The sequence below is a fragment of the Macaca nemestrina genome, chromosome 18, assembly GCF_043159975.1.
Source record: "Macaca nemestrina isolate mMacNem1 chromosome 18, mMacNem.hap1, whole genome shotgun sequence".
NCBI classification, from domain to species: domain Eukaryota; kingdom Metazoa; phylum Chordata; class Mammalia; order Primates; family Cercopithecidae; genus Macaca; species Macaca nemestrina.
In genome coordinates, this window is record NC_092142.1 from 26132404 (window position 1) to 26157801 (window position 25398).

The following is a 25398-nucleotide window of genomic DNA, read 5'->3' on the forward strand; positions in this document are numbered from 1 at the left end:
ACCTGTAGTCCCAGCTACTTGGGAGGCTGAGACAGAAGAACTGCTTGAATCTGGGAGACAGAGGTTGCAGTGAACTGAGATCGCACCATGGCACCCAGCCTGGACTGCAGAGTGAGACTCTGTCTCAAAAAAACCAAACCAAAACAAAAAAAACCCTTCAGAATCTGTAAAATGGGTTTAATAATTATACTTATAGGGAGAGCTTAAAGCACCTAGGCTAGTGTCTGGCACCAAGGAAACACTGTATACCTGTTAAAATAAGAAGAAAATAAAATACACATGATCACGTATTGAGTGCCTGCTGTAGGCAGGATGCCGGACCCCCTTCCCGGGAGAACTCTTGGGCATCCCCGCTAAAGAAACCTGACCCCCTAGGACGAGGGAGGGTCTTCCCTGAGGGCCTGCTAACAGCCTCCTCTACTAATCTGGAGTCCTGCAGCTTGCCCAGCAGGCTGGCCTCTCACACGGGCTCCCCCCACAGGCCGCCATCTTGGAAAAGGCCAGTGGCTCTGGAATCATTCTTGACTCCTATTAGCTCTCCTGTTCTCTCTCCCACCCCACAGCATCCATCCTGTCAGCAAATCCTGTGGGCTCTATCTTCAGTACAGCTCTAGAATTCAACCCCTTCTCAACCTCCCCATCCCCGCAGCCTGGTGTAAGCCCTGGCACCTCTCTCTGGGGCCAGAGTGGCAACCTCCTCATTGGTACCCACTTCTACCCGTGCCCCCACCACCCGGGCAAGAGAGGTCGTTTTTAGTCTCACCATGTCACTTCTTTGCTCAAGACGCTCCAGTAACTTCTTCCTTGCTCAAATATTTGTTAAAAGAAGAAAGGAATGAATGAATGAATGAATGGCCTGTTTGCATCTGTAATAGCCAGCCTATAGGAAGTGCTTGGAAAACACCCACAGCAAGAATAAATGAGACGATGCCTGGACATGGCAGCTCATGCCTGTAGCACGTTGGAAGGCCAAGGCAGGAGGTTTGCTTGAGGCCAGGAGTTTGAGGCTGCAGTGAGCTGTGATTGTGCCACAGCACTCCAGCCTGGGCCATAGAAAGAGATCCCATCTCTACAAAAATTTAAAAATTATCCGAACATGGTGGCATGTGCCTGTAGTCCCAGATTCTTGGGAGGCTAAGGCGGGAGGATCCCTTGAGCCCAGGAGTTCAAGGCTGCAGTGAGCCTTGATGGTGCTACTGTATTCTAGCCACAGAGCGAGACCCTGTCTCTAAAACAAAAAAAGAGAAGGAGAATAAATGAGGTATTTGAGCTAGTGGGTGAGGACGGGTGAACCACAGCAGGCTGGTGGATGCTGTTTTTGGAGGGTGCTGATTTGTGTTCCTGGTGGCTACAGAGCCAGTCTGTTGCCTCCCCCTCCCTCCCACTGGCTGGGCTGGGGATGCAGCAAACCAGGCAGAGCCCAGGCCATTCTGGAGCCCTGGCCTGGCCTGCCTTACCATCCCCGTGGGGCCACTGACGTGGCTGCTGGTTCTGGAAACCTCAGTTCTGGGAAGGTTGCTGTCCCAGGAAGACGTGCATGCCTAGCTTCCTGCCAGCCCAGCCCAGCCCAGCCCAGCCGTCCCAGAAGCCAGAGGAAGCTCTGAGCTGGTTTCTTATAAGTAGCATGACTAACTGATTGCGCCACAGGAGGTGAGGTTTCAGGCCAGTTTCTATCGTGGAGTTTCAGGGGTCAGCGGCTCCAGAGCCCCCAGCCCCCACCTGAAACCCCTGCTGTCCCTGGATTCCTCTCCACATGCCGCCTGTCACAGAGCTGCTTGCATCCTGTCTGCAGAACCAGCCCCTCCTCCAAGCCAGGTTTGCTGCCCAGAGGGAAGAAGAGCAGAAGGCCTGTACCACCCGCTGCACGCCCCCACTCCTCTGCCCGTCCCCCCCTCCACCCGCCATGGGTTTGTAAAGAGCCCTGCTGGGTTGCTTCCAGGCTGCTGCTGGCTTCTGACATTTCAAGGCTTAATCACTTAATCTCCCCCCGAGTTTTTTAAAAACGCGAGTTAAGTGTGTTCTCCTGCTGGCGGGCGTGTTTTCCCAGGCGGCTGCTTCTGCTCACTTCCTGGCTGGGGCCTTCACCGACGTTGCTACTTCCTAACTCTGTGACCTTGGCCTTGTCGCTTGCTCTCTCTGGGGCTCAGGCCAATGGGTCTCAGGCCAATGGGGCTCCCCGGACAAAGTTCCAGGGTTTTGGGGACTGCATTTCAAGGGTCAGCAAGCACAGTCCTTAAACACATGGATTCTGGAGTGACAATGCCTGGGTTATGGCTCTGCGACCACCAGCAAGTGCTCTAGCCTTTTTGTGCCTCAGTCTTCTCATCTGTAAAATGGGAATGTTAATGGCACCTACCTCATAGGGTCTTTGGGAGAACCAAATTGGTTAATATATTGTAAGTACTTAGAACAGTGTCAGGCACAAAATAAGTACTTCTTATACAGTTACTATGGACAAAAGCTTGGGACCTGGTTCATGTTTAAAAATGATTATTGAGGCCAGGCGCGGTGGCTCACACCTGTAATCACAGCACTTTGGGAGGCTGAGGCGGGCAGATCACGAAGTCAAGAGATCAAGACCATCCTGGCCAACATGGTGAAACCTCGTCTCTACTAAAAATACAAAAATTAGCCGGGCGTGGTGGTGTGCTCCTGTCTGTAGTCCCAGCTACTCAGGGGAGCTGAGGCAGGACAATCGCTTGAACCCAGGAGGCAGAGGTTGCAGTGAGCTGATATCGCACCACTGCACTCCAGACTGGTGACAGAGTGAGACTCCATCTAAAAAAAAAAAAAAAAAAGATTGAATTTATTATTGCTGAATTTGTTTTTTTTTGAGACAGAGCCTCGCTCTGTTGCCCAGGCTGGAGTGCAATGGTATGATCTCGACTCACTGCAACCTCTGCCTCCTGGGTTCAAGTGATTCTCCTGCTTCAGCCTCCCGAGTAGAGGCACCCACCATCATGCCCGGCTAATTTTTGTATTTTTGTAGAGACGGGATTTCACCATCTTGGTGAACTCCTCACCTCAGGTGATCCACCTGCCTCAGCCTCCCAAAGTGCTGGGATTACAGGCGTGAGCCACCGTGCCCAGCCTATTATTGCTGAATTTCAACCATTCATTCATTTAATATATGTTTATTGAACACATACTATACCTATGTCAGGCACTGTTTTAGGCACTGGGGATAAAGCAGCGAGCAGAGCATGTACGCCTGCCCCCCTTTTGCCTTCCTCGTGAATAAAAGCTCCCTGAGCCCTCCCCAGAAGCCAAGTAGATAGGTGTGCTATGCTTCCTGTACAGCCTGCAGAGCCATAAGCCAATTAAACCTCTTTTCTTTGTAATTGTAAATTACTCAGTCTCAGATATTTCTTTATAGCAATGCAAAAATGGACTAACACACTTGCCGTCTGTCTTTTTCTTATGGCATATTTTGATCTAGGCCAGACACAGTGGCTCACGCCTGTAATCCCAGCACTTTGGGAGGCCAAGGCAGGTCAATCACTTGAGGTCAGGAGTTCAAGACTAGCGCAGCCAACATGGGGAAACCCTGTTTATACTAAAAATACAAAAAATTAGCTGGGTGTGATGGCACACACCTGTAATCCCACCTACTCAAGAGGCTGAGGCACAAGAATTGCTTGAACCTGGGAGGCAGAGGTTGCAGTGAGCCGATATCACGCCACTGCACTCCAGCCTGGGGAACAGAGTGAAACTCCGTCTCAAAAAAAAAAAAAAAAAAGAAATCTGGGGACGTTGAAAACATTTTTGCAGTCAAAGCTATCTATCTTTGCTATCTGCATCTTGAAATAAAATAAACATTCACACATGTAACCTCACTAATCTGATTAGAGATAGTGATAAGTACTATGACAGAAATAAACAGGGTGTTGTGATAAGAAGTCACAGGGAGGGCCGGCATTAGATGAGGGGGTTCAGAGAAGGCTTTTGAAGTTTCTGGTACAAACACTTGGAGAGGGGAGAGCTGGGAGTGCATCCCAGGGCTCAGAGGCCAATGGAGGATTGCAGAAGAGGGAGAGGGGATAGGAGGGAAATGTTAGGGGGGTAAGCAGAAGCTAGTTTGTCAGGGGGCTTGGCTCTTTTCTTCATTTTCTTAAATTAAACTTTTTATTTTCAGATAACTAAAGATTTATACACAGTTGGAAGAAATCATAGAGAGGTCGGGCGTGGTGGCTTACGCCTGTAATCACAGCACTTTGGGAGGCCGAGGCGGGCAGATCACTTGAGGTCAGGAGTCTGATACCAGCCTGGCTAATGTGATGAAATCCCATCTCTACTAAAAATACAAAAATTAGCCGGGCATGGTGGCACACCTGTAGTCCCAGCTACTGGGGAGGCTGAGGCCGGAGAATCACTCGAGCCCGGGAGGCGGAGGTTGCCATGAGCCAAGATCGCGCCACTGCACCCCAGCCTGGGCGACAGAGTGAGACTCCATCTCAAAAAGAAAAAGAAAAAGAAATCGTAAAGAGACCCCCGCTTCTATGCTGTTCCCCCCAAGGGCAAGATTGTAGAAATCTGTAATACAGTATCACAGCTGGGATGTTGACACTGATACAATCGACCTTGTTCGCATTTCCCGATTTACTTGTACTAATTTTTGTATTTGCATACGCATGTGTGGTTTAGTGCTACACAATTTTATCACGGCATAGGTTTGTGTATGCAGCCAGGATCCCGTCACAGATTTGTGTATGCAGCCAGGATCCATCACAAGGATGGCTCCTATTCTCCTTTTATAGCCACATCCAACTCCCTTCCTGACCCACCCCCTTAGCCCCTGGCAACCACTGATGTGTTTTCCATTTCCATAGTTCTGTGATTTCAAGTCTTACATAAATGCAGTCAGGGGGTGTGTACTCTGGCAACTGGCTTTTTTCTTGGATTTTATTCTAAGTCAGAGATGCTTCTCTGATGAGCTGTGTACCCCTTGGGGATCTGTGGCCCCTGTGAGGAAGCCCTTTAGGAGCCAGGGGGCGTTGGATGTGTGAGCTGGCCCTGGCCTCATTTCTGATTTTAAAATGGCTCTGGCTGTGATGTGGAGGAGAGGCAGGGTAAGCCTCATCCGCAGCAACTGCTAACTGTCCACATCCCCCCAGACTTCTCAAAAATTTGCCACTCCCCTGCTCAAAGAGCCTCAAAAGCTGCCCACTGCTTAGAGGACAGGCCTTTGACCTGAGGTCCTCCCTTGGGCTTTGGGGATTCTGTGAACCCTTAAAATGGAATGCAGAATGAGGTGTGTGCACATTGCCAGAAACAGGGTTTGGGGTTTGCATTAGATGCTCGGATGGGTCATTGACCCCCAAAACAGTAGGGACTCTGACTGCTAGACAGATAGTGGTTAAGAACCAAAGCTTTGGAACCCGAGTGCTGGATTTAAGACCCATGACTGTCACAGCTGTGCAACCTCAGACAAATCACTCAACCTTTCTGTGCCTTGGTTTCCTCATCCGAAAATGGAGAAAGTAATATGACCTATTTCATAGAGTATTAAATGCATTCGTACATGTAAAAGGTGTAAAAGGAAACTTGGCATGTGGTAAACTCTGTGTGTTTGTTAAGTGAATGGTGAGGCTGCCCAGTATAGGAGGGCAGAGCTTTTTAGGTAAAGACTTTCTAGGCCTCCTGGGATTCTTAGGCCCTCTCTGTGTTGGTTGTTGTCATACATGACAGCAGTATTCCTTCCAAAGGGATGTCAAGCTGTGGCTGCACACTGCAGTTAGAGCCAGTTGATTGGCAGCACTGTTCAATTCAACTATGTCCTTACTGATTTCTGCCTGCTGGATCTGTCGATTACCAAGAGAGGTGTTGAAGTCTCCAGCTTCCAATATTATCCAGTAATATTATTATTCAGAATAATCACAGATTTCTCTATTTCTCCTTGCTGCTCTCGGTGTTTGCCTTACATATTTTGACCCTCTGTTGTTAGTTGCGTACACATTAAGGATTGTTATTTACATCTTGGAGAATTAACTCCTGAATCATTATGTGGTGCCATTTTTTTAAATTTAGAAATCTTATTTTTTATTTTTTGAGACAGGGTCTTTCTCTGTTTCCCAGGCTGGAGTGCAGTGGCATGAACACAGCCCACTGCAGCCTTACCCTCCTGGGCTCAAGTGATCCTCCTGCCTCAGCCTTCCCAGTAGCTGGGGCTACAGGCATGTGCCACCTCTAATAACCTTTCTTTAATTTACAATAGTATTAGTTCATTCTCACGCTGCTCTAAGGACATGCCCAAGACTGGGTAATTTATAAAGGAAAGAAGTTTGACTCACAGTTCTGAAGGGCTGGGGAGGCTTCAGGAAACTTGTAATCATGGTGGAAAGGGAAGCAAAGACATCCTTTTTCACTTGACGGCAGGAAGGAGAGACAAGAAAAGTGGGGGAAAGCCCTTTATAAAACCATCAGATCTCATGAGAACTCACTCACTATCACAAAAACAGCGTGGGAGAACTGCCCCCATAATCTAATCACCTCCCATGAGGTCCCTCCACCAACACGTGGGGATTACAATTCATATTATAATTCAAGATGAGATTTGGGTGGGGACACAGAGCTAGACCTTATCACATTATTATTCATTTGTGCCTTCTCTCTTATTTTTTTGATTTGCCTAGGTGTAGGGATTTATCAATTTCATTGATCTTTTCAAAGAACCAATTTTTGATTTCATTGATTTCCTCAATTAATTTTCTATTTTTAATTTCATCAATGTATGCTCTAATTTTGTATTTTTTTGTTTGCTTGTTTTAGACATATATTGCTTTTCTGTTTCTAGTACGCTAGATGGAAACAGATTGTTGATTTTAGAACTTTCTAAGATATACATTCAATAATGTAAATTTCCCTCTAAGCACTTATTTTGCTACATCTCACAGATTTTTATAGGCTATATTTTCATTTTTATTTAGTTAAAAATATTTTTAATTTCTCTTGTGATTTCTTTGTGATTTTCATTTTTATTTAGTTAAAATATTTTTAATTTCTCTTGTGATTTCTTCTTTGATCCATATGTTATTCAGAAATCTCCAAATACTTGGAAATTTTCTGGCTTTCTTCCTGCTAGTGACTTCTAATTTGAATCCACTGTGGCCTAAGAGCATACTTTGTATGATTTCTAATGTCTTAAATCTCTTAAGGTTGTTTTATGTCCCAGAATGTGGTCTGTCTTGGTGATTATTCCACATGAACTTGAGGAGAATGTGTATCCTGCTGTTGTGAGATGTAACATTCTATAAATGGATATACCTCTGTTAATACGACCTCAGGTGACTCTTTTTTTTTTTTTTTTTTTAAGTTGCTCCTTCACCATTGGCTTTTGGAGATTTTGCAGATGATAAAATCCCCAGGACTTTTCTGCTGCTCAGTCAGATTTTCTTATCCTACACTTGCGGAACTGTTGTTTGAAATTGACAAGCAGGATGGCCAGCTCTGCCCGGCTCATTTTATTTCATCTTACTGGCTTTAGCCTGCAGTTTTAGGAGATGAGGTTGAAGGAACTGGTATACTGGAATCCACGGTGGGCTCAGAAGCAAACAAATGTGGGTTCTGATTCTAGCTCTGAGCTTTTACCAGCTGTGGGTCCTGATGGATGGGTTATTTCACCTCTCTGGCCTCGGTTTCCTTAGCTACACAGTTGGGCTAACAGCCTACCTTTCAGGATTCTTGTGTGGATTCGGTGAGGTAATACTTCTAAAGCAGCTAGCAAAGCGTCAAGTACAAGGTAAGTGCTGGGCAAGCAGGGATTTTGTTTACACAAAGCCTTGACTCAACATAAGGAGGCTGTTTCCAGCCTCTGTTTAACTGAGACCTAAGAGAGAATGTTCCGTCTGTGGCAGGGTATGGGCTGAAACTGCCTGGGGACATGTCAGAGGTGGGGTGTTCGCAGGACATCCTTGTCCAGGTTGGCAGTTGAGCTTGGCAGGTGACCCCTGAGACCCCTCCCAACTCCAGCACTTCAGGAATCTCTTGATTTAGAATGGGAGCTTGTCATCTCCTCTTGCCACGTACTTGACCGCGATAACGTGGCGCTTATCTTTTTAATTCTTTTACTCACCTGCATCTTTATTCTTTTTGCCTCTGATGTGCATGGAAGCCTCTTCTCCCACCACATCTGTGATTTCTCCTGAAATGTAGCACCCACGCATCCCTGAGAAGCTAGCTGCGGCCTGTGTGTGTGCACTTGGGCATGAGTAAGTGTGGGTGTGCCTTCCACAACAGAGTATCAGTCCTGACACCATGCTGGGATGTTTCAGTCAATCCTGACTGGGTTGTCAACTTCCCTGTTTCCCTTTGGAGGACTTTACCGTGAAAGTCTTCTACTGTGCGACCTTGGACAGGCGTCTTGGCCTCTCTGTTTCTCTTTATTCAAAATTGAGGCTAAAGTGACACCTTTGCCATCTCTGCCACAGGATAATGTGGGCATCTGTGTAGTTGTGAGAGTAAAATTTACTGGGACTTGCAGAGGAAATCAGTGTCGGGAACCCACCACCCCATTTCCACCCCTCCTTTACTTGAGACTTTGCTTTTGTAACTCTCAGCAAGGACGACGAGTTCGGGCTTTGAGCAGATACGGAGCCTCCCCCTAGAGAGAGCTTTGCAGCCTCATGCTGAGCTGGTTAGGGGCCCCACGTCATGTCCTAAATGAATTTAATCAACAAACAGTTACTGAACACGTGCTATGTGCTATGTGCCATGTGCTATGAACACGTGCTATGTGCCAGGCGCCGTTGTAGGTACTGGGGACTCAGCGGTGAAAGGGACAGACCCTGGCTGTCAGGATGACAGACAATTTAAAAAGGGACAGTTGTCCCACACTGGCTTGTCCTTTGCACCCCCGGCACTTCGTGAGGAGTAGTGGCCAGTTCCTGTATAGACTGACCCTCGGCGTACATTTGTCTGACGTTTCCAGATGATTTATGCATCCTTGGCAGGAACCCAGGAAAAGAAATGCTGTGCTCTTCTCAGGCATTGTTTCAGGGGGATGATGACGGGAATTTGTCCCATTGCTGATGGTTAGTTTAGATCACCTGGTGAAGGTGGTGTTTGCCAGGTTTCTGTATTGTAGTGTTCATTGATACGTATTTTCACTCATTAGTTAATATACAAGTTTTGCAGGGAGTTACTTTGAGCCTGTCATAGTAAAATAGAGCTTTCCCTTCTTCCCTATTTATTAGAGATGAAGTCTGGCTGTGTTGCCCAGGCTGGAGTGCGGTGGTGCGATCATAGCTCACTGCAGCCTCCAACTCCCAGGCTCAAGCCATCCTCCTGCCTCAGCCTCCCAAGAAGCTGGGATTACAGGCACACACCACTGCACCCGGCCTCCTCCATTTATTGATTTGTGTCAATACAGACTCCTGGACTTTAACTCTAAGGGTTACAAGTGGGCACCATAATATTCATTTTGATGCTCAAATTGTGCCCATTTTGTCCAGGTCAAGCTAGCTGCTGAGTAGTTCCTTACTGTCTGGCACAAGAATTCCAAGCCTATCTGGTACTTTTCCTTCTCCTGGAATCAGCCATTTCTCTAAGGAGCTCTGGTTCCTTTTCAGTACAGAATAGTATTGAGAAGCCAAGACCTGGTCACCAGGAAGGCATGATAATCAAATGTGATGAACGATCTTGGATTGGATCCTGGATGTCTAAAGGGCATTATTGAGGCAATTAGCAAAACGTAAATGGGGGCAGTGGATGAGATAGCGGTGATGCATCACTGTAAATTTCCTGGTTTCAATGGTTGTATTGTGGTTATGCAGAGAATGTCCTTGTTTTTCTGACATGCACACTGAGGTATTGGGGTAATTTATTCATTATGGAGATACGTGAGTGTGTGTATGTGTCTCATGCACAGATGTTTCTTAATGATAGGGTTATGTCCCCATAAACTCATCATAAGTTGAAAATATTATTAAGTCAGAAATGCACTTCATACTCCTAACCTACTGAACATCATAGCTTAACCTAGCTTGGATCACTTACATTAGCCTATGGGTGCTCCAAGTACTGCTTCTACTGAACACACATTGATTTTGCACCATCATAAATTAGGGGAAGAGAGGAAAAGCACGAGTGAGGGAGGAAGGGCCGGGCGCAGCGGCTCACGCCTGTAATCCCAGTGCTTTGGGAAACCAAGACGGGCAGATCGCTTGAACTCAGGAGTTCGAGACCAGCCTGGGCAATATAATGAGACCCCATCTGTACCAAAAATAGAAACACTTAGCCGGGCCTCGTGGCGCACATCTGTGGGCCCAGCTACTCAGGAGGCTGAGGTGGGAGGATTGCTTGAGCCCAGGAGACAAATGTTGCAGGGGGTTGAGATTGTGCCACTACACTCCAGCTTGGGTGACACAGTAAGATCCCATCTCAAAAAAAAAAAAAAAAAAGAAAGAAAGGAAAGAAGAGAAGTTCCCTCCAGGTAGAGGGGACAGAGAAAGGAAGGACGTGGAGGTGGGACTGAGTTTGGTGTGTTTAAGAAGTGTAGGTGGCAGGCGTGGGATGCATGGGCACTGGGCCCAGGTGGAGAGGGAGGTGGACCCCTGCGGGGGAGGGCCCTGAAGTGTGCCCAAGTCACTGGGAGAGCATCCAGCAGGGTCCTAGGGCTCCTGAGGTGGCCTTAAATCCTTATGGTGCCCCAGACACGGCACACAGTACTTCAGAGGCAACGCCTCAGTTCCTGTTTGCTGCAAGCCTGTGAAGTTAGCCTTGGAACCAGTCCTGTGTCACAGAAACAGCCAGAGCGCCAAAAGAGAATGCTTTTGATGGCAAAGAGGTACTCACTAGCAAAACAAAGCCTGGGAGCTGCTTTCTTGAACAAGACCCCAGGAGACAGAACCAAGCGGGAAGTGAAGGATGGGTGCTTGAAACGTTGCAGGGAATATAATCCAGTGCATGCTTTTTTTTCCTTTTGCGACAGGGTCTCACTGTGTCGCCCAGCCTAGAGTGCAGTGGTGCGATCTTGGCTCACCACAACCTCCGCCTCCCAGGCTCAAGCGATTCTCCTGCCTCAGCCTCCTGAGTAGCTGGGACTACAGGTGCGCACCACTACCACCCGGCTAATTTTTTTTGTATTTTTGGTAGAGACGGGGTTTCACCATGTTGGCCAGGCTGGTTGTGAACTCCCAAAGTGCTGGGATTACAGATGTGAGCCACCACGCCCAGCCCTAGTACACACTTTTTGGAGGGGATTTGACGTTATGTACCAGGAGTGCTGGGGAAAAGTACACACTTGACTCCGTGAGATTCTGCTTCTTTTTTCTTTTCCCTCCCCTCCCCTCCCCTCCCCTCCCCTCCCCTCCCCTCCCCTCCCCTCCCCTCCCCTCCCTTTCCTTTCCTTTCCTTTTTTTTTTTTTTTTGAGACGGAGTCTCACTCTGTCACCCAGGCTGGAGTGCAATGGCATGGTCTCAGCTCACTGCAACCTCTGCCTCCTGGGTTCAAGCGATTCTTCCGCCTCAGCCTCCCGAGTAGCTGGGACTACAGGTGGGTGCCACCACACCTGGCTAATTTTTGCATTTTTAGTAGAGACAGGGCTTCACTATGTTCACCAGGCTGGTCTCGAACTCTTGACCTCGTGATCTGCCTGCCTCGGCCTCCCAAACTTTCTTTTTTTCTTTTTTTTTAATGACAGGATCTTGCTGGAGTGCAGTGGTACAATCGGCTTACTGCAGCCTTGACATCCCAGGCTCAAACGATCTTCCCACCTTAACCCCCCAAGTAACTGGGATTACAGGCATGCACCACCATGCCTGGCTGAGTTTGTTTAATTTTTATAGAGATGAGGTCTCACTCTGTTGCCCAGGCTGGTCTTGAATTCCTGGGCTCAAGCCATCCTCCCTCCTTGGCCTCCCAAAGTGCTGGGATTACAATTGTGAGCCATCACACCCGGCCTCTGAACATTTTTTCCAATGATAATAGCTGGTGCTATGGTCTGACTGTTTTCCCCCAAATTCATATGTTGAAACTTCATTGCCATTGTAGTCATATTAAGAGATGGGGCCTTTGGAGAAGTGATTAAGTCATGAGGGCTCTGCGGTTGGTCATGAATGGGGTTAGTGCCCTTATGAAAGGCCTGAAGGAAGTGTGTTTACCCCTTCTGTCATATGAGGACACAGCAGCATGGCATTGTCTGTGAGGAATGGGCTGTCACCAGATCCGGATCTCCTAGTGTCGTGATCTTGGACTTCCCAGCCTCCAGAACTATGAATTAGAAAATTTATTTATTTATTATTTGTCTATTTTGAGACTGAGTCTCACTCTTGTCGCCCAGACTGGAGTACGATGACGTGATCTTGGCTCACTGCAACCTCTGCCTACCCCAGTTCAAGCGATTCTCCTGCCTCAGCCTCCAGAGTAGCTGGAATTACAGGTGGCTGCCACCATACTCGGGTAGTTTTTGTATTTTTAGTAGAGATGGGGTTTCACCATGTTGGCCAGGCTGGTCTTGAACTCCTGACCTCAGGTGATCCTCCCACCTCGGCCCCCGAAAGTGCTGGAAATACAGGTGTGAGCCACTGTGTCTGTCCTGAATAATAAAATTTTTTTTTTTTTTTTTTTTTTTTTTTTTGAGATGGAGTCTCACTCTGTCGCCCGGGCTGGAGTGCAGTGGCCGGATCTCAGCTCACTGCAAGCTCCGCCTCCCGGGTTTACGTCATTCTCCTGCCTCAGCCTCCCGAGTAGCTGGGACTATAGGCGCCCGCCACCTCGCCCGGCTAGTTTTTTGTATTTTTTTAGTAGAGACGGGGTTTCACTGTGTTAGCCAGGATGGTCTCGATCTCCTGGCCTCGTGATCCGCCCGTCTCGGCCTCCCAAAGTGCTGGGATTACAGGCTTGAGCCACCGCGCCCGGCCTGAATAATAAAATTTTTAAAACAATTTTTCAAAAATTCACCATGAGGTCTCACTATGTTCCCTAGGCTGGTCTCAAACCCCTGGACTCAAGTGATCCACCCCACCTTCCCGAGTAGCTGGGACTAGAGATACACACCATTGTACCCAATAGAGCAATACATTTCTGTTCTTTGTAAATTACCTGCTTTAAGGTATTTTTGTTACACAGCCTGTATGGACTAAGCTGACTGGTAACGTTACTTGAGACTTTACTGTGTTCCTGTCACTGTTGGAGGGCTCTGTCTGTGTTAGCTCATTTAATCTCCACGACACTTCAATCAGATGGGGCTATTCTTAGTCCCACTTTATAGATAAGGAAACTGAGGCACTGAAGCACAACTTGCTCAAGGTTCACATCTAGTCAGTGACAGAGCAGGTATTTAAACCTCAGGAAATAATCAGAGAAACATGTGTAGAGGGTTCTCCAAGGAAGGCCACATCCAGAAGCATCTCCCGGGACAGTTGTTGTGTGGCTCACCCTCTGGACTTTGTGGGTCTGGGTGTTGTTTCATGATTATAGAGATTATCTGTGAACGTGGAGGACCTGTTGTCCGCAGAGACACAAATGGCCAGGGCATGGCTGGGCGTGGTGGCTCAGGCCTGTAATCCCAGCATTTTGGAAGCCCAGGGGGGCAGATCATGAGGTCAGAAGTTCGAGATCAGCCTGGCCAACATGGTGAAACCTTGTCTCTACAAAAAATACAAAAATTAGCCAAGTGTGGTGGCGGGCACATGTAATCCCAGCTACTCGGGAGGTTGAGGCAGGAGGATCACTTGAACCCGGGAGGTGGAGGTTGCAGTGAGCTGAGATCGCACCACTGCACTCCAGCCTTGGAGACAGAGGGAGACTCTGTCTCGGAAAAACAAACAAACAAATGGCCAGGGCAGGGGAGGGTTGCGTGTTGAGTAAGATGAGCTCTGCTGGAAGCACAGGTCAGCACTAACCTGCTTGCTCTCTCTCTGCAGGTGCCTTGGCATCTCCCAATGGGGTGGCTTTGCTCTGGGCTCCTGTTCCCTGTGAGCTGCCTGGTCCTGCTGCAGGTGGCAAGCTCTGGTAAGTCACCACCTCTCAATCATTCATTTGTTGACTATTAATGGTGTGCTAGGGTCCTGCGGTATATCACCTGGCCTTATGGAGATTACACTGCAGTGGGAGGGGACAGTCAATGACAGGTGGCCTTGATTATCAGTAAATTCTAAAGATTGTTAGAAAGTGATGGTGGCCGGGTGTAGTGGCTCACACCTGTAATCCCAACACTTTGGGAGGCCAAGGCGGGAGGATCGCTTGAGCCCAGGAGTTCAAGGTCAGCCTGGGCAACATAGGGAGACCTTGTCTCTACAAATAATAAAAATATTAGCCAGATGTGGAGGTGCACGCCTGTAGCCCCAGCTACTCAGGAGGCTGAGGTGGGAGGATCCCTTGAACTCAGGAGGTCAAGGCTGCAGTGTACTGTGATCGTGCCACTGCACTCCGGCCTGGGTGAGTGAGATCCTGTCTTAAAAAAAAAAAAAAAAAGAAACGGTGATGGGAAGAAAACACAACAGCATAAGAGGGGGTTGGGGAAGCTGGGTGGGGTGGGGAGATTGCAGTTTAAAGTAGGGAAGTCAGGGAAGGTGTCATCGAGCTGACTTGGAGAAAGCGGGAACCGTGCGGATATCTGGGGTAGGCTCATTCTTGGCAGAGAGGCCCTGCACTAAGCCTGGTGGGAGGCTTGAGCACAGAGTGAATGTGGTGGAGGAGAGTGAGCAGCAGGAGGAAGGAGTGAAGGTCAGCAAAGTGACAGGGTGGCTGAATCAAAAAGGACCTTGCAGTGTTTGAGCAGAGGATCCACATCATCCATTGTGTTCCAAAGGACCCCTCAGGATGCCGTGTGGAGAAAGGACGAGGGTGGAAGCCGGGAGGTCTCGAGGGAGGTCTGGAGTGGAGATGAGAGGCTCCAGATCCCTCTGGGAGGCAGATTTGAGGACAGATTGGAATTGGGGTGAGAGAGAGAGAGAGAAAGAGAAGTGGCCAGGATGACTCCAAGATTTCTGACGCAAGCTACTGGGAAGGACGCGGTGGTTGTCATTTCTGAAATGCAGAAGGATGCCAGAAGAGAAGGTACTTTGGGGAGGGGCGGGAATCAGGAGTTAGTTCTGGACATGAGATAAGCTTGGAGTATTTATTTGCTATCTAAGACGGCTCCTTAACATGGTCAGCCCTTATGCAAGTTGTTGTCAGCTGAGATGGGCGTGGCACTGAGCATGGGAGCATGGAGGCACCTGAGGGTCAGGGGCTGGGTGGCCTCATGTTCAGGTGATTTAGCAAACTCAGCGTCCATCCTGCCGATTCCAGTCCTGCCGCAGCCACTGACAAGCTAGGAGGGCGCCAATGTTTCCTCCAGCCCATCCATCTCCTCTCTCCCATTGGCCAAACCCAACTGGAAACCAAAGACCAAGGGTGCCTGGTGATGAAGACTGTGGTATCAGCCTCCTGAGCACAGAGAGGGCAGAAAGGGGTGGGAACTAAGAGGGGCACAGATAGTGGGCAAATGGGGAAGTGGCACTTCCCCTAGCTCGAGGGCACAGGCTTGGTGTGATGGATTGGCACTCCTTAAACTGCTACATATTTTCTCTTTAATTTGGCCAAGAACAAGTTGTCAAATTTGTGTAAGATAAAGGTGCACTTGGTTCGTTCTTCTCTAATGGCCCCCGCACCCATGGGTATTTCTTCGGCTTCCACAGTCATCCAGACACTAGCTGGGAAGCTCCAGCAGCTCTGGTCCTGGCCCCAGCTCTGTGGGCGCTGGCCCTCAACTTTGCCTGCACTGTGGTTTTGTTCTGTTCCCCTTGGTCCTGTTTGGGTGCAAGTCCCCCTCATGCGTTGCATTCCTGGCCGCTCAGGCTGCTCCTGTGTCTCCCCAGGGAGCATGAAGGTCCTGCAGGAGCCCACCTGCGTCTCCGACTACATGAGCATCTCTACCTGTGAGTGGAAGATGGGCGGTCCCACCAATTGCAGCGCCGAGCTCCGTCTGTTGTACCAGCTGGTTTTTCAGTCCTCCGAGTAAGCCTGCGCTGGAGCTGGAGGTTTGGGGAGGTTGTGCCCAAAGGGTTTGGCCCAAGAGTGAGCTGGGTCCAGGTGGTCCGGGAGCGCAGGATGCTGAGTATGGTTTGCTGCTGTTTATTGGGGATGGTGTTAGAGGGGAGGTCCCATCTCCGGGGACATGTTATGTAAGATACAGCGGAGCGCGTGCTGGGAGTGTTGGTCCATGTGGCACATGGATACGGCTGGAATATTGGACTAGACCAGCAGTTCTCACACTCTTTGGTCTGAGGACCCTTTTTCACACTTAAAAATAAGTGAGGACCCAAAGGGCTTTGATCTAGGTAACACATCGTTCTATGTTTACCTAATTAGAACTTACAATGGAGAAATTTTGTAATTTTTTAAAAATTAAAACAATTAAAAATTTTTTTCTTATCAAGATGGAGGTCTCACCGTGTTACCCAGGCTGGTCTCAAACTCCTGGGCTCCAGTGATCCTCCTGCCTCAGCCTCCCAAAGTACTGGGATTATAGGTGTGAGCCACTGTACCTGGCCCAAAATGGAGAAATGTTAAGTCACAACAACATGCAAACCCCCATTCAACAAATCATCAGATCAATGACATGATCACAGGTCATGTAGCCTCTAGAAAATTCCACTGTACGCCAGTGAGAGAGAGTGACAAGGCAAATAATGTCCCTGTATTATGATGAAAAGAGTTTGACCTGGTGGATCCAGACCACACTTTGAGAACCACTGGACTAGACCCTTGATTGAGGAATAGTGTTGCGAGTGGAGTTCAGTGTGATGGTGGATGGACCAGGGGACCTGACATAGGAGTCAGGTGGTTCCCTGGGCTACTCCATGGTGCACAGGATGCTTTGTTACACTGGTGCCCAGGACATAATCACGTACACAAGACACACAGTTACGGGGCAGACTGGGGATATACGGCACACCAGCACGCAAGGTACACTGGTAGAGGTGGTATTCCATGATTATTCTAAGGTAGATGGGCTGTGCTTTGTGTCCATTGGTATAGTCCAGGAACTGGCAAACTATGGCCTGTGAGCCAAATCTGGCCCACTGCTTGTTTTTGTAAATAAAGTTTTATTGAAACACTTTTGCAGTACATCAGCAGAATTGAGTAGTTGTAACAGAAACTGCATGGCCCTCCTTTATCTTTTTTTTTGAGATGGAGTTTCGCACTTGTTGCCCAGGCTGGAGTACAATGGCACAATCTTGGCTCACTGCAACCTCTGCCTCCTGGGTTCAAGCGATTCTCCTGTCTCAACCTTCTGAGTAGCTGGGATTACTGGTGCCTGCCACCACACCCGGCTAATTTTTTGTATTTTTAGTAGAGACCGGCTTTCACCACGTTGGCGAAGCTGGTCTCGAACTCCTGAACTCAGGTGATCCACCTGCCTCGGCCTCCCAAAGTGCCGGGATTACAGGCATGAGCCACTGAGCCCAGTCTACTCCTTTATCTTAATTGAAATAATTCAGAAATGGAAAGTCAAATACTGCATGTTCTCACTTATGAGTTAAATAATGTGTACACATGGGCATTATTCCAGGTACAATGGAATAATAGACATTGAAGACTTAGGAGGGTGGGAGAGGGGGTGAGGGAAAAGAAAGTACTTAGTGGGCATAGTGTAAACTATTTGGGTGACAGACCCACCAAAACCCCAGACTTCACCACTAGGCAGCATATCCAGTGAGAACAGATCTGGGGGTTGCCATCAAAATTGCACTTGTAAGGCCAGGCACCCCAGTGACTCACGGCTGTAATCCCAGCACTTTGGGAGGCCGACGTGGGCAGATCACTTGAGGCCAGGAGTTCGAGACCAGCCTGGCCAACATGGTGAAGCTGCGTCTCTACTAAAAATACAACAGTTAGCTGGGTGTGGTGGCGCACACCTGTAATCCCAGCTACTAGGGAGGCTGAGGCAGGAGAATTGCTTGAGCCCAGGAGGTGGAGGTTGCAGTGAGCTGAGATCACACCACCGCACTCTAGTCTGGGTGTCAAAGCAAGACTCTGTCTCGGAAAAAAAAGAAAAAGAAAAACAGCTCTTGTACCCCCTAAATTTATACAAATAACCAAAAACAAACAAACAAACAAACAAAAAACAACAACAAGAAATTGTATGGTTTTTGAAGTCCAAAATATTAACTATCTGGCCTCTTACAGAAAACGTTTGCAGACCCCTGGCTTAGCCCATGAGATGTGGGTTGGCTGTTAAGGTGGAACACTGGAATTACCCTACGATGGCCAAATTTTGCGATGCACAGCTTATGTTGTTCTAAGTTAATTAGTGCCACCGGTTCTTCCCTTTCATGGGCTTTCCAGGACAAGCTAAGTCCCAGGACCAGGGCCAGCAGCTAGTCGGGTGTGGGAGCATCCCTGGTGCATGTGACCAGCAAGAGCAGCAACCCTGGTCAGCCGCCCCCAGCACGCCCTGGCCGCTCCCAAGCCCCCAGATCTGTCCTCACATCAGTGATCGGGAAGCTGGAAGAGTATGATGCGGTTCCTGGAGGCGTGTCCCAGGCACAGCCGTGGGGCCCAACCAGCCTACAGGTGAGCAGCCTAACCAAGCCCCTGTGTCTGCAGAACCCACACGTGTGTCCCCGAGAACAACGGCGGTGTGGGGTGCGTGTGCCACCTGCTCATGGATGATGTGGTCAGTATGGACAACTATACGCTGGACCTGTGGGCTGGACAGCAGCTGCTGTGGAAGGGCTCCTTCAAGCCCAGCGAGCATGGTGAGCAGGGCAGAGTGTGGCGGGCGTGGGTGGGTGTGTTCCCACAACCGCCTGGGCTGAGGGTGTGGTGGGCAGGGGAGGTGGGGGAGTCACAGCAATAGCAGGAGGAAGCCACCTGTATTTTCCCAAATCTGATAGGATTCCTGCCCCTGCCTGGGCCTCAGTCCTCCCATTTTTTAAACAGAGCTGGGCACAGTAGACCACTAAGCCCCCTTCAGCTCAGCTGTTTCCAGCCCTGAACTTATGTGCCCAGGAAGGTGTATTGAGATGAGGCGTGCTTGCTTGAAGGCATGCCTGCTGCTGATTGAAAACTGAACTGGGAACAGTCCTTCTGTTCTGTGTCCACTGGTCAGCTGCTGCGGCTTCAGATGGTCTAGACCATGGAAGGCTGACCTTCTCCTGGTACCTGGGGTCCCTGCAGGAGCCTCCCGTGAGCTTGCTGGGGTGTGGTGACAGGAGTTTAAAACATTGGTCATTGCTGTGTGACCTTGGGCAAGTCATGTTTCCTCTCTGAGCCCCAGTTTCCAGAAGACAGTTATTGTCCCCATTTTGCAGTTGCATGAACTGTAGTTCTGAGAAGGCAAGTAACCTGCCTCGGGTCACACAGCTTCTCAGCAGCAGAGGCAGTACTCAAGGCCACGGCCCTGCAGGGCTCAGTTTACCGCACCATCAGCCGTTCCAGAAGGTCTGCTCAGGGCTGGTAGCTGGGAGGTTATTTAAACTGACCCATGAATGAACTTTAAGATAATTTTTACGTTTTTATTTTATTTTTATTTTTACGTGTTTCCTGTTTTTTTAGAGACAGGGTCTCTGTCAGCCAGGCTGCAGTGCAGTGATACGATCATAGCTCACTGCAGCTTCCAATTCCTGGGCTCAAGTGATCCTCCCGCCTCAGCGTCCCGAGTAGCTAGGACTAAAGTGTGAATCACCATACCCAGCTAACTTAAAAAAATTTGTTTTTTGTGGAGATGAGAGTCTCACTGTGTTGCTCAGGCTGGCTGGTCGCAAACTCCTGGCCTCAACTGATCCTCTTGCCTCAGCCTCCTAAAGTGCTGGGGTTACAGATGTGAGCCTACATACCCAGCCTACATTTGGGTTTTAATACAAATGAAATATATTTTTAGTATATTGATTTTAATGCATATTAAAATGCATTATATTCTATTCCCGTGATGCATAGTATAACCCGAGGTCTCAGGGATATGATTGCTTCAAAGGAGACCAAGTTTTAAAACAGATCAATCAAAATAAAGAAAAATACTCAGAAAATCATCATAAAGTACGGAGATGTGGCCAAAGGAGTGAAGGATGCAGCTGTAAAAGCTGAAGTTTGAGACTGGGCATGGTGGTTCACGCCTATAATCCCAGCAGTTTGGGAGGCCGAGGTGGGCGGATCACCTGAGGTCAGGAGTTTGAGACCAGCCTGGCCAACATGGTAAAACCCCGTCTCTACTAAAAATACAAAAAATTAGTCTGGCATGGTGGCAGGCGCCTGTAATCCCAGCTACTCGGGAGGGGAGGCTGAGGTAGGAGAATAGCTTGAACTCAGGAGGCGGAGGTTGCAGTGAGCCTAAATCACGCTACTACACTCCAGCCTGGGTGACAGAGCGACATTACGTCCCAAGAAAAAAAAAAAGGCTGAAGTTTGGGTTACTTTGGCTCATACATTTTGCCTTCACTGTAGAAAGGTGGTTAATGAAGACCAGGCGCGGTGGCTCATGCCTGGAATCCCAGCACTTTTGGAGCCCGAGGCAGACAGATCACTTGAGCCCTGAGCAACTGAGGCTGCAGTGAGCTGTGACTGTGCCACGGCACTCCAGCCTGGGCAACACAGTGGGACCCTGTCTCAAAAAGAAAAAAGGGTAATTAATAAACACTAAAATTCTATGTAGAATTTTAGCAACATTAAATTGTGGCTCTGAATCTGTGGTGCTCCAGAAGTATGCTACAGAGGTTTTGTCCACCAAAAATCTGGGTGGTGGCTGTGGTTTGCAGTCTGGGGCTGGACTGGGTGATGGGGGTGTCACTGCATAGATCCTCACACAGATGCCGCTTCTCCTGCAGTGAAACCCAGGGCCCCAGGAAACCTCACGGTTCACACCAATGTCTCCGACACTGTGCTGCTGACCTGGAGCAACCCGTATCCCCCTGACAATTACCTGTATAATGATCTCACCTATGCAGTCAACATTTGGAGTGAAAACGACCCGGCAGATGTGAGTGGGCATGCTTTGACGTTTTTCTGTGACCTCTGGGGAACAGGGTGGGTGACCAGCAGGGGCCCAGTCCCTGGAGCCAGGAGCCTAGGCGGCAAGCCCTGGGACTGGATAGCAAATCCCAGGAGCTAGAGACCTGGCTTCTCACCCGGCTCTGCCCTAGGCAAGTCCCTTCGCTTCCTGGCCCCCCACCCCGAACATGAGAGAAGGGGAGTTATTTCTGCTCCCCGCTCCTCATCTGTAAAGGTTAGGGCTGTGGGCTGCGTCTGTGTTTCCCAGTTTGGGGGACACAAGCGATCGTAGGTGGCACATCCACAGCTCACTTGATTAACCCTATTATTGAAGAGAAGAATACTGATTCAAGAGACAGTGACCCATGTCAGTTCCCCTTTGAGGCCATCCGGGTAAGGAGGAAGTCTTTGTGAGCTGACTCGTTTACTAACTCCTCTTAATGAAGGGAGCAGAGGCCACACACCCCAGGCTTAGACTTTCCCAAGAAAACAAGATCAGTTTGTTGCTTGGTCCACATGGCAGCTAGTCCTGACATTCCCTTCACGGTAGTGGTAGTGGAGTTTTTGTTGTTTGTTTGTTTGTTTGTTTTGAGACAGTGTCTCGCTCTGTCACCCAGGCTGGAGTGCAGTGGTGCCATCTCGGCTCACTGCAACCTCCACCTCCTGGGTTCTAGCGATTCTCCTGCCTCAGCCTCCTGAGCAGCCGGGACTACAGGCGGCTGTCACCATGCCCGGCTGATGCTTGTATTTTTAGTAGAGATGGGGTTTCACCGTGTTGGCCAGGCTAGTCTTGAACTCCTGACCTCAGGTGATCCACCCGCCTCAGCCTCCCAAAGTGCTGGGATTACAGGTGTGAGCCACCGCACCTGGCCAGTGGAGTTCCTCCTTAAATACATGTATTGACATCTTTAAAAAGAGCGAGAGGATTTACAGGAAACTGTCAGGTCAATAATGGCAGGGACCGTCCACAGGGGGTGGCTGAGTTCCCCTATTTTTGCTGCCGGTGTGCGGGGAGGTCATTTCCTGCCACCCATGTTTCCCTACCCTGAATCCACCTTCCTCACATTCCCATTGAAGGGATAATCTCTGGGTCTCGCCATGTTGTCTAGACTGGTCTGGATCTCCTGGCTTCATGTGATCCCCCTGGCTCGGCCATCCAGGCTGCTGGGATTACAGGCTTGAGCCACTGCATCCAGCCCAGATCTGAGATTTGTGCCCAGTATTTGAACTCCCAAGCCTGTGTGCTCTTTTTCCTCCCATGGACATTTCTCTCAGAGATGGTCTCCTGAACACCTGACCTTCTTGTTAAGAAAACAGACAAACCACAAGTAGTTCCTTGGAAGCTCAGATTTCTCTTTTGTTTCTTAACAAAACATTTCGCAGTTCCCAGCTCCCTTCCAGGGTGTACAGTTTCTTCGGTAATCTAGCTATTGCTTCTTGTTTACTCTTGTTTAGAAAGAAAGATGAAAGGGAGTGAGAATTTTCCCTCCCTTCTCTAGTCTCCCCTCAACTCACACCCCGCCCTCAGCTCCTCTGTAATAGGAAAATCTCTGAACTCTCTGCAATTGCTCCAGCAATCTGTTGGGACTTTGCTTCTTTCTTGTGAAAAACTCCCTTTGGCTCACTTTGCACCAGATTTCCCCAAATGTGCTTCCAACCACAAGCAGAAATGGAGCTGCCAGGAACCAGTAAGAAACTGCCGGGGGCTGAGGAGGAGGAGAGGGAGGTGCATAGCCCTGGATCTCGCAGGGAGAGGGGTGACAGGATGAGAACTCAGGTTGCTCACTTGCCATCGTGGTCAGCGTTCATTTATCACTTTTTAAAGCTTTTTTGGAGGGTAAGAGTAATAGTTACATGAAATAAAAATACAAATGGTACAAAAGGACTTAGAATGGAAATACGTTTCTCTCCCGGCTGCAGCCTCCTGTTTTTCTTCCCAGGGACTGACGATTGCTATCTGTCTCTTGCCAGGAGGGAAAAGGAGGCAAGGTTAGGGCAGGCAGAGGGCATGTGCATCCTCTAGAGAGAGCTTATGTCTATACAAGCAAATTGTCTTAATTTTCTATTGCTGCATAATAATGGTACCACCAGCTTCAGAGCTTTAAACAACACCCATTTATTATCTCACAGTTTCTGTGGGTTGGGAGTCTGAACATAGCTTAGCCAGGTTCTCTGCTTTAGAGTCTCGGGAGGCTATAATCAAGTTGTGGGCTGGGGCTGCAGTTTCATCTGAGGCTCAACTGGGGAAGGGTCACTTCTAAGCTCATATGATATTGGTGACATTCAGGTCCTGGCAGGCTGTTGAACTGAGAGCCTCAGTTTCGTGCTGGCTTTTGGTTGTAGTTAACCCCACATTCCTTCCCGTGTGCCCTTTGCAAAGCCATCAAGGCAGAGAGACTTGCAGTCTTCTGTAATATAATCACATCCATGAAATCCTCTATATATCTCATCACCTTTACCATATTCTATGGGTTAGAAACAAGTAGCAGGTCCTGCCTACACTTGAGAAGACCAGATGACACAAAGACATGATTCAAAGTGGGGATCCTGGGGGCCATCTTAGGTTTGTCTGCAATGATCCTTGTGCCATCTCTCTCTTTCTGTTTTTTTGAGACAGTCTCACTCTGTCACCCAGGCTGGAGTGCAGTGGCGTGATCTCAGCTCACTGCAATCTCCGCCTCCTGGGTTCAGATGATTCTTCTGCCTCAGCCTCCTGAGTAGCTGGGATTACAGGCACCTGCCACCACACTCAGCTAATTTTTGTATTTTTAGTAGAGACAAGGTTTCACCATGTTGGCCAGGCTGGTCTTGAACTCCTCACTCAAGTGATCCACCCACTTTGGCCTCCCAAAGTGCTGGGATTACAGGCGTGAACCATGCCTGGCCCTATCTCTCTTTAAAAAAACAAAACAAAACAAAACAAACAAACAAACAAAAACATAAAAGGAAGCAGAGGACACATACACATCTGCATCTTACCTTGTTTACTTAACAACACATCTTGGAGGTCACTTCTCAGTGAAGGCTAGGTTGGGCAGAGCATTAGATTCTAGGCCAATGAGTTTGGACTTGACCATGGAGACACTAGGAAGCCCATGAAGGGACAGAGAGAGATGCCTTGACCCTGCCAGTCCTTCAGAAAGATCACCCTGTGCTTTTTGTATACCAAACCCTACTCAATATACTTACCTATGTTAACCCATTTCCTTATCACCACAACCCTGGGGGGAGGGAGATAGGCACTTTATTACCCTCATTTTGCAGATGAGGACATTGAGGTCCAGAGAGGTTATGTCACTTACATAAGGTCACACAGCCAGGAAGTGGTAGTGGGGACTCTTACCCTTGTTTTACAGATGATATTGAATTATCTCACGAAAACTCAGAAAGGTTAAACAACTTGCCTAAGTAACATAATACAGCTAATGAGTCGGGGAGCCTAACCTGTGTTGCTTTGGCCTGGTCACAGTTACAGAGGTGGCAAGCAAGGACCTAAACAGGATGAACAACCACATACCTAGGCTGATGGCTCTAAACATGGTGGGGTCAGCTAAGGACAGCAACCAGGGTGGGCACTGGTTGCCCTCATTCCCGGCTGGTGCACTAACATCTCCCTTTTCTCTACCAGTCCAGAATCCATAACGTGACCTACCTAAAACCCACCCTCCACATCCCAGCCAGCACCCTGAAGTCTGGAATTTCCTACAGGGCACGGGTGAGGGCCTGGGCTCAGCACTATAACACCACCTGGAGTGAGTGGAGCCCCAGCACCAAGTGGTACAACTGTGAGTATCAAGAGGCCTTAGCAATGCTAATCTCCACTCTCCATTCTTCCCCTGTGGCCAGACGCATCCCCTGGCTGAGTCTCTGGGTTTTTATATCATAGGATGCCTCTAATGGCAAATAATGAAATTACCACCTGCCATGGTGTATCGGTCAGGTAGGCAGGCTAGGCTGCAGTAACAAGCAAGCCCGCAATTTCCATGGCTTAACACTATCGGAATATATTTCTTACTCATGTAACAAGCTAATGTGAATGTTGCTGGTTTGTGGGTGGTTTCCCTACCTATAGAAATCTGGGGAGTGAGGTTCTGTCCATCTTGTGGTGCCATCATTCTCCAGGACAAAGATTCTTAACTGTTTTTGTGTCCTGTTTCCATGTGGCAGCCTGGTGAAGCCTATGGACCTCATCTCAGAATATTTTTAAATACATAAAATCCAAGCCTGGGCAACATAGTGAGACCCCCATCTGTACAAAAAATTAGTCAGGCATGGTGGCATGGACCTGCAGTCCCAGGTACTGGGAAGGCTGAGGTGGGAGGTTCACCTGAGCCCAGGAGTTTGAGGCTTCAGTGAGCCGTGATCGTACCACTGTACTCCCACCTGGGTGACAGAGCAAGAGCCCATCTTTAAAAATAAATAAATACAATGAAATAAAATAAAATAAATAGAATTACAGAGGAAAGTAATTGTATTGAAATGCA

The 25398-nt window shown here is 48.7% G+C and overlaps 1 protein-coding gene across 5 annotated transcripts in view; it reads left to right on the forward strand.

The window, feature by feature from the left end:
* Positions 1 to 25398, forward strand: part of LOC105463220 (interleukin 4 receptor) — a 50538-nt gene that overhangs the window by 13778 nt on the left and 11362 nt on the right. For 2 of the 5 annotated variants that reach the window (XM_011710184.2, XM_011710185.3), the window contains exons 2-6: positions 13864 to 13951; positions 15802 to 15940; positions 18536 to 18687; positions 20752 to 20903; positions 24543 to 24699. In XM_011710184.2, coding sequence (XP_011708486.2) covers positions 13882 to 13951; positions 15802 to 15940; positions 18536 to 18687; positions 20752 to 20903; positions 24543 to 24699 — 670 coding nt within the window. In that variant the 5' untranslated portion in view covers positions 13864 to 13881. Of the gene's footprint in view, positions 1 to 1682; positions 1816 to 7029; positions 7739 to 10927; positions 11046 to 13863; positions 13952 to 15801; positions 15941 to 18535; positions 18688 to 20751; positions 20904 to 24542; positions 24700 to 25398 lie in introns of those variants that run through there. The other 3 variants (XM_071084289.1, XM_071084291.1, XM_071084290.1) reach the window with 3 other exon arrangements.